At 43.1% G+C, this 9,032-nt stretch overlaps 1 protein-coding gene across 1 annotated transcript; it reads left to right on the forward strand.

The window, feature by feature from the left end:
- Nucleotides 1-1,641: 1,641 nt before the first annotated feature.
- On the forward strand, nucleotides 1,642-8,482 carry atp1b1b (ATPase Na+/K+ transporting subunit beta 1b). Its single transcript, XM_079667592.1, has 6 exons — nucleotides 1,642-1,853; nucleotides 4,293-4,421; nucleotides 5,453-5,608; nucleotides 6,018-6,202; nucleotides 6,744-6,827; nucleotides 6,917-8,482. The coding sequence occupies exons 1-6, from the start codon at nucleotides 1,763-1,765 to the stop codon at nucleotides 7,175-7,177; spliced, it is 906 nt and encodes a 301-aa protein (XP_079523718.1). The 5' UTR covers nucleotides 1,642-1,762; the 3' UTR covers nucleotides 7,178-8,482.
- The last annotated feature ends 550 nt before the right edge of the window (nucleotides 8,483-9,032 follow it).

The raw sequence follows: 9,032 nt of genomic DNA on the forward strand, positions 1-9,032 counted from the left end.
TTATTTCTAGCTATTGCAAATTGGGTCACCATGTTGCCCCTGGCGCTGAAGGCAGAAATGCCCTTGGAGCCGGCTTTAGAGAGGGGTTATGGGCTGTAGAAGGCAGGATATATATACAGGTTTCAACTATGTGTATACTTGGCAATGCTGTGTAACTAGAGCTTATTATCCCTGTGGTGTGAGGGGGGGGGGGGGGGGGGGGGGGGGGTACTGTGAGGAGTCCACTGCACACAACAACACAGGACACCCACCAAGTGAAACTGGGAACAGATACAGTACCAGTGAAGGCTATGAACCTCATCCTGTCAGTGCAGAGGATGACATCATGTATTGTTTGAAGCATAATGAGTGTTTTAGAACAACCCGCTCTGTGCAGAATTGTATGTTGGTGCACTGTAATCTGGCATGCTGCATGTGCTAACTCAGTGTAATTGTTGGCATGCAGTGATTTAACCTGAACGGTCACACTGAATACTGTCTTTAGTTGCACATGGGCATATAATAGACTAATAGAATCAGGCTTTCAAAAGTTCGATTTTCAGTTATTTGCTACAAAAACGTTTGATACTTTTTTATATTACTACCAGCAGTGACTTTGAGGTAAGTGGATCACATCCACATCCTTTTTTATGATGAAGTTTGTAAAAAAAAGATCTGGACCCACATTTAAAACCCACTTTTACTATCCCACTAAAGTCCCAAATGATTTGGAACGAATCTTCAATATTTCACTTCTCAAGAGACTCTTGTGGAAATTACAGGACATCTGTGACTGGCATGTTGTTGCTTTACAAACCCTTGTGATGGATGCATGTCCTGAATATCTCAGGCTGGTGTCATTGCGCTTATCTGCACTCACTATTCTTAACAAGTGGCTGATGGATCACTGGGATACGGGGTTGGCATAGAGGGGATGGGGGGTTGGGTCTGTGGTGGTTCAATGTTTCACTTCTCAAGGGACTCTTGTGGAAATGCATGATGGGGAGTGAATGATTCTAGGGAGATGGATACATATTTATTGTGTGAGAGCTGTTGAGCAGGAACTCCTGACTGACGAACAGATCCATTAGGCTATGAAGCTATAATGGATATGCTGCCCAGGGGCCTCAGTCTCAAGTCTTTAAATAAGGGATTTTATTTATTTGACTGTCCTTACATTTAACACTTTTCATAATGCTATATAGTCTGTATGCACATATGCTATTGGTTCAATGCTAAATGTTCTGTCGTTTGCCATGCAGGCAACAACAGGAATTTACATTTGCATGTTTACATGTATTCAGCCCTATGTAGTGAATACAAACATGTCTGTTGTTGACCTGCATACATAGCTATATGATGCATTGTGATCAGTTTAGCAGATTATTTTAAAGTCTCTTTAATTAAGGGCTGACAGAGGTTTGGACATTAATAGCATACAGGAAGATAAGTTTTGGACGGATGCAGACATACAGTATCTGCAAAGCTCAGCGAGGGTACATGAAGTAGGCCTACTAATGTCTGCATCTATAGGCTGTATGTCCATCTTCCTGACGTCACAGGGACGCACGGCTTCCTCGCTTGCTGATTGGTCGCCTTTGCTCCGCCCCCACCCCCTAGGTAACTTGTGGAGAGTTTCGGGCGGAGCTGAGGAGGAGCGCTTTATATCAGGGTCCTTCCAGTGGAGCGAGCTGGGTTACTGCTCTGCCTCAGGTCGGCGTTTAGTCATCACACGGAGGGAGTCCGCCGAACTAAAGGAACACCTTACGGGAAATAAATCAAGATGCCAGCGAAACAAGACGATGGCGGGTGGAAGAAGTTTGTGTGGGACTCTGAGAAGGGGGAGCTGCTCGGTCGCACGGGGAGTAGCTGGTGTAAGTATGTTGCCGGGTGCCCATGGTCAAATTGGAACCGTGCGCTCACGGTTGTAGGAGCGTGCCCCCCGGTCGCCTCGTGTCTCATTCCACCTGTTTGATTATACTGCTGCAATCAGGAGCACACCGCATAACGGGGCATTTCTGTGACACCGTTACTCACATTTCCACCTGATTTCCATCTCCCTAATTTTGAAACAACTAAATGAGTTGAATGCAGATGTTAATTGGTTGGTTACGGTTAAAACAAGGTCATGAAGTATGTGGTTGTTTCTAGTGTATCCAGAGAGCTGTCTGCAGTGTAACGGTGTGACCTCCGTCCTGTCCACAGTGGCCGTTAGTTCTCAGGTGAACGTGAAGTTGTCTTTATGGAGTGGACAGTCAATGGTTAAAAATGCATCACGGTCCAAGGTGAGTCAAGGTGACAGGGCCTGCTCGGAAGGGACAGGAGACTATCGATCCGTGTCGGTTTCCTGTGATCAGATGTCACTCTAATCTAGAACAATACCACTGATTAACTTGCTCCACCTTCCTTCTCCTGTTTCTCCAGCAGCGGCACTGCGCATGTCCTTGATCCTCTTCTCAATGTCACTGCTCCCTCAGTCCTGTTTAGACTCTAACACCTGGGTACAGTAATGTTTCAGAGACATGATGTATGCTGTGCATCTGCAGCTGGGGGATTGGGGGGCTCGCAGGGGCTCATGTTTGTCCTTCTGAGGTCATCAGAAAATGCTGATGCATTTGGAAAGTGCCATGCGCAGTGCTGAGTGGAAGATTTGTGGTAAAAAGGCAGATAGGGGAACACATTAAAAATCCAGTCTGTCATGTCTACAGTTTCATTTGGCAGTATAAGTGGAATGTAGGTGATCTTTTTTCATTTTGTAACTGATATATGGTGCTCTAGATCTAGGAATGTCAGGTTTGGATGCCCAGAGGACACAGGCTTTGGTCATATGTCCTTGCATCTAACTGATGTAGTAATTGATTCAGGCGGATTGACCTTTTGACATTGCCTCATGCAGCACTGCACAGGGTGAATGTATCGCTAGCTAACTGCAAGGTTACTTTTGGGTCGTGCTTAATTTATTCCAGCCCACAGCGTAGACTTGAAAGGCTCGGTCACCTGTGATTCTGCAGCATCTTCATGCTTAAAGCTGATTGGATAGGAGCTTTGGGCTCATTGTTACCTTGTACTCTAAGCACATGCTTCACACTTGAGTTCCTGTACATCTGTAAGGACAATGGCTGCCACTGTGGGATTGTTTTAATGTGAAGGTTGGCTTTGTCATTCCCATGGTGTCTCACAGGCTCCGTGTGTGTGAGTGTGCGAGTGTGTGTGTGTGTGTGTGTGTGTGTGGCAGACAGATGGAAAGAGACTCCATTATGTTTGAGAGGGAAAAATGTCTTTATGTTCAGAATTTTGAGTTTTGTGACAATGACGAAGCCTTTTATTAACCTTTTTAAAATGCTGACTAATGTCCTTTGTAGTAGTCTTCGCCCCACCTCTCATTATTCAGCTCCATCGAATGTTTTCACAGCCTTTCTTATCACATTTGATCAGAGAGAATAGATTATTCCAAAAAGACCCACTCCCTAAAAAGTGCGTTTTCAGCAGAGGCCCATGTGCAGCGGTTGTAACCTTGAGTCAGCATCATCGTTGCTCATCTGCACACTGCAGTCTTGTCTCCATTTGTCTCTGCAGAAGTATTTCAACTCAAGTTCCACGAATACTGAGCAAACAGCTGTCCTGCCCAGATACAGGATTGTTTTGGTAGAAGGTGTTCCATTGTTGGATTTTAGTTTTTGGCTTCACCTGCAGGATGTTCTGCCCATGAATGTCGCGGTGTTATTTTGACCTTCTTCCTCTGCTAGCATCCCTCAGCATGCTGCTGCCACCAGCAGATTCATACTGAGGCTGCTGGGTCCCCCCCCCTCATGTGTGGCATTTAGCATTTAGCATAGCTCAATGGCCAAAAGAGCTCAATTTAATTATTTATGGTGTAGAGTTTCATGGTGTCATCATGAGAGCATGGAACCTGCTGCACGCCTTTTGGGGGAAAACTGAGTTGTCATGTGAGGAATTAACAGCATATTTGCCAGTACACACACACACACACACACACACACACACACACACACACACACACACACACACACACACACACACCTGGGTATCAGTTGTCAGGTAGTTGCTCAATAGTAATGTAGGTCTCATAAAGTGTAGCCGTTACATAATGAACCTGAGTCAGGGATCCACTCAGTGTAGATTCAGTATCTAGAGGTGATTTATTATTGTATAAATATCAGATGGTATGAATATAATGTCACATATAGAGTTTCAATGACTCTTATCAAACTGACCAGTCACGTGATTTTTGCAGACTTTGTCCCCCCCCCCCCTGTTGTACTGAAAGCCTTTCTTCTTTCTCTCCTCCTCAGCCAAAATTATTGCCTTCTACGTCATCTTCTATGGCTGCCTGGCCGGGATCTTCATCGGAACCATCCAGGCCCTGCTGCTCACTCTGAGCAACTACAAACCCACCTGGCAGGACAGGGTCGCCCCCCCTGGTAAGGAGTGGCCCCCACTTCCTGTATGTCGGGATGCAAGTGAATGCTTTAGGATAATCAAAAGGGTCAAATACTGGGGTCTGTGGGATTAGTGCCTCATTAGTGATATTTGTTTTCCATGACAGTCTGGGGATGAATTCCCGATTTTCTTTTTAATTTAAATTTTAAATTTTATTTTTTAGATCATTAGCCAAAAAAACATCCAAATAGACCCCTAGTATTTCTCCCTGACTGTTGTTTGACTTAAACAAGAGGCGTATCCATGTGTTCACTTGAGGCCATCCAAACACAGTTGTCACACGTAATTCTCCTGTCAATGACCTGATCTCTGGTCATCTGACTAGAGTTTTAAACATGAAGCGAACAGACAAAGTTGTATCAATGCAGGTCAGGAGTTAAGACTGACTAAAAAACACACATTTCCTTTCTTTAAGAGATAAATTGTCAATTGCACAGTAGCCCATTTGAGCTCATGTGTCTCAACAGAATCCCCTACTAGCATTTCATATGTTATTATTCTGAAATATGCTCCAACGGAACTAAAATCAAGTCTTACATGGCATGTCATTTGACAAACTAGTTGAGTATTAATTGTTATTTTTACGAATAAAACGTCTGTAGTCACTGCACAGAAGAAACTATAGTGAAACCTTGATACGATTCCCGTTTTGTTATAGTGATTACAGTGGTTAACTTATTAATTCCAACAGTATTGCAAAGATTGTTTTATGATTGTAACAAATGCTTGTTAATCCATTAACATTTCAATGTATCTCATTATGGGGGTTGTCCAATTTCTAAAAGTCATTGGTATCTTGTTCCTGTGTTCCCGACAGACAGGACCATATTCAGCCTAGTATAGCATATTAATATTGATTATCTAAACGGAATCTGCACTAGTTGGCTGCAGCCCGTGTTCCTGAACGTGCCATCTAATATGTCGTGTTTAATAGGGCGGATGATGGAACTGCAGTGTAACCATGAACTGGTTTTACTGTTGATAACTAGCGGCTGATGTGTTCTCCCTGCAGGCCTTTCACACACCCCGCGGTCAGACAAAGCTGAGGTGGCCTTCAACGTCAACGACCTGGAGTCCTTCCTGCCTTACACCAAGGCCCTGAAGGACTTCATGGTCAAGTATGACGAGCAGTGGCAGACGGACAAGATGAAGTTCGAGGACTGTGGAGGTAGGTTGAGTTCTGAAGTCCCATTGGCTCCTCTTGTTAAAGTTAGACAACTCTTCACAGAAGCTTTATTATGGTAATATATGATGAACATATAATACAATATATTGTAGACGCTCAGGCATTATTTGATACCACTTTCCCCCAAAAGAATTCAGCCATGCAATTTGACATCCTTGGCAAATTTGGGACTTGTAAGATGTTAAAGATTTGTATTCTTTAAACATTTGACACAATGACAAGTGCACACATCTCCAATCTAAGGCTAATAGCGGACAGAATTGAACATTGTTGCATTATCAAGTACAGGAAGCTCAGTGGAGTATTGGCCTTCTTTGGAAAATCAGCATCCTTATTCTAAATTAATTTAACCATTCTCCCTCCCCCCCCCCCCCACCCCCTCCTCCTCCAGAGGAAGCACAAGAGTACAAGAACCGAGGCGACTTGGAGAGCGATGTGGGCATCAGGAAGGCCTGCCGTTTCTCCAGGTCCTGGTTGGGCCCCTGCTCCGGCCTGGAGGACCCATACTTTGGTTTTAAGGAGGGAAAGCCCTGCTTCATCGTCAAGCTCAACAGGATCGTCAACTTCCGTCCAAAGGTAATTTTAAATATTATACAAGACAAAGGGGTTATTTGCTGCAGGAAATGAGACTGTCATCGACTGATATCGTGTTGCATGAGAGGAGAATTATTGCTCTTTCAATGTAATTTGATGCCTCGGGGGAAGTGATGCTGCGTATCCTCAAGGTGCAGTTCAAGTGACAGAACCCTATACATTAGTGGTGGAGAAGCTTCCAAAACGGCATCGACCGTGTCCCCAGATCAGCGTGTTGTAAATCATAGCTTTCCCTTACAAAACGTCCTCTCCGCAGCTACTTTGATACTATAAGGATAGGTAGTAAATGTAAGTGCTTTTGACTTGTATTGAGGTGCATTCAGGCTCTGTCAAGTAAAACAGTGCTTTGGGCCAAGGTAAATATAAAATGACCATGATATGTTTGGATTTAATCCTAAATTGTTTTCAGTTAATCCGTTTTTTCAGTAGAGAATTATGACCAGTTCCTAACAAAAGGAGTGCATGTTTATTATTTTATTTGTTCCCGTAATAAAAAGTCTCTCTCTCCTCTGTTCCTGTTCAGCCTCCTACTTCTAACGAGAGTATCCCCGACGAGGCTCAGCCCAAAGTGCAGCCCAACGTCATCCCCATCTTCTGCACCAACAGGGTACACCTCTCTTCAGTTGGAACATTAGCATGCGATTGCTTTCCTTTGTCTGTTCTTCATTGGTTTGATTTGTTTCTGTCTCCTCCCAGAGAGAGGAAGATGCCGGTAAAATCGGAGAGGTTAAGTACTTGGGTATCGGCGGCGGCTTCCCCATGCAGTACTATCCCTACTACGGCAAGCTGCTCCACCCCCACTACCTCCAGCCTCTGGTGGCTATACAGTTCGCCAACCTGACCATGAACACTGAACTGCGTATCGAGTGTAAAGTGTACGGAGACAACATCGACTACAGCGAAAAGGACCGCTTCCAGGGACGCTTCGACCTCAAGCTGACCATCACTAATTTATGACCGGCGTCAGGACCATAGCCCTTTCCCTCCCCTCCCTTCCTTCCTTGTCCTAAACTAAATACAATAGTCATGTAGAAGATTATAAGTAAGGGGGATAGTCTGTAGCGGTTAAGTCAATCACAAATAGTCTTGAATGAATAAATGACAGAACATACCTGATAGGGGACCGATGTAATCTTCCTGCTTTCATCACTAGCTTCTACACTTCTATCTAGCTTAATTAAGAGGAAAAGTAGCAATATGCCTAATAAACATATATTTATTCAGCTGTAAATGAGACTTTTCTCCAAGCCATGGGACATTGTTCATTGATGAGTGTAGAGTAAAATCCATCTCTGCCACGTCTGTCCCTCTGCACATCGCTGCCTTCGTCGTGGTTCCAGTAGATCTTTTTGGCATTAGTCGCAAAATGTGGTCCTTCCACACCACACATTTCTTCTGTGAGCAAGCTTTAGCAGTTGTGTGTGTGTCAGATATATATATATATATATATATATATATATATATATATATATATATATACACACACACTCCAATTAAGTAAATGATTGACATTAGTACTCTTCTGATCGGTGTAAGGAAAAGGCTGCACTCCAGGGAACTTCTTTCCTCTTTTTATTCGTCTTTTTGCATCTGATCACGGGGACTCTTCTTTTACTTTGACTTTTTTTTCTATTTTCGCTTTGTTAAATCATTTTTGTGGGGGTTTTATTACTTGGTTTCATGCCTTTTACTTTTGATTTTGCCTTTTTGAGTTGTGTGTACAGCCTGTTAGACACTGCCTGCTGTACGGTGCTAACTCAAGATTTTCTTTTTGCTGGATTCATCACAGCATTGTGGTGTAACTCTGAATTTTTTAGCCATTAAAACATGGTGGAATAATTTTATATTTATGCAGTTGTACATTTTGTTTCTTTGCAGAATATTGTAATGTATAAATGCAATACCAAAGTGACAGTTTGGAAGATAAGCGCGCATCAGAAGCAATGCACTACTTGTGAGGATTTCATCCTGTTAAGTGCTAAAGTCAATGTCTCGCCTTCAATGGTTACCTCCTTTTGTTTTGGCCATGAATGTAGTTAGGTGTAGAATGAATTTGAAATCCACCAGATTTTAATGCATTTGAAAAAAGATGACTTCTTACCGAGCTCAGTGGCTTTAGATGATCAATGATGATGACTTTAATATTCCATAGGATCTCATGTTGATGTGCAACACTCACCTTAAACATCAGTCCACTCTCCATCAGTTCATCCAGCTTTGTCATTTAATCAGAGATAGAAACAAATAAAAATCATAATGGATCTTTCTTGTGTTTTCTCTATTATTGTTTCTAAATCCACATCCTGAACAACTGCTGATCAGAAAGTATTTGAACATGAAATTGTGTTGAAATAATAGAAACCCATAATATAAGTATGAACCTGACCATTAGAATATGTCCTGTTTTTATTTTTAACATTTGTACCCAGTCTGAAAGGACCCATGCTAACCAAAAACACCAAAACTGCATTGATTTAAAACAAATAATCTGTACTGGTTTACTCACTCTGCATTTTAACATAGAAATATATGAATATATTTATATACTTTGTCCTTCTTTTTGTCTGTGTGGCTTACTTTAGCCACCCCCTTACAAGAGTATGTTGAATGCAGTGACTAAGCTGTGCAGGGCTGGGGGGGGGGGGGGGTTTGTGGTGCCGACACACGGCTCTGTAATTACAGGAGCTGCTGCTGTGTTCTAGCTGACAGAGGGATGTTGTTTCAGACACCACCAGAAAGCATGTATCGGGTCACCAGAAACCGGGGGGCCAACAGGGCCAGCCAAGCAGACCGACAGACGGCCAGCAGCCTC

Source organism: Notothenia rossii (genome assembly GCF_949606895.1).
Source record: "Notothenia rossii genome assembly, chromosome: 3".
Classification (NCBI taxonomy): domain Eukaryota; kingdom Metazoa; phylum Chordata; class Actinopteri; order Perciformes; family Nototheniidae; genus Notothenia; species Notothenia rossii.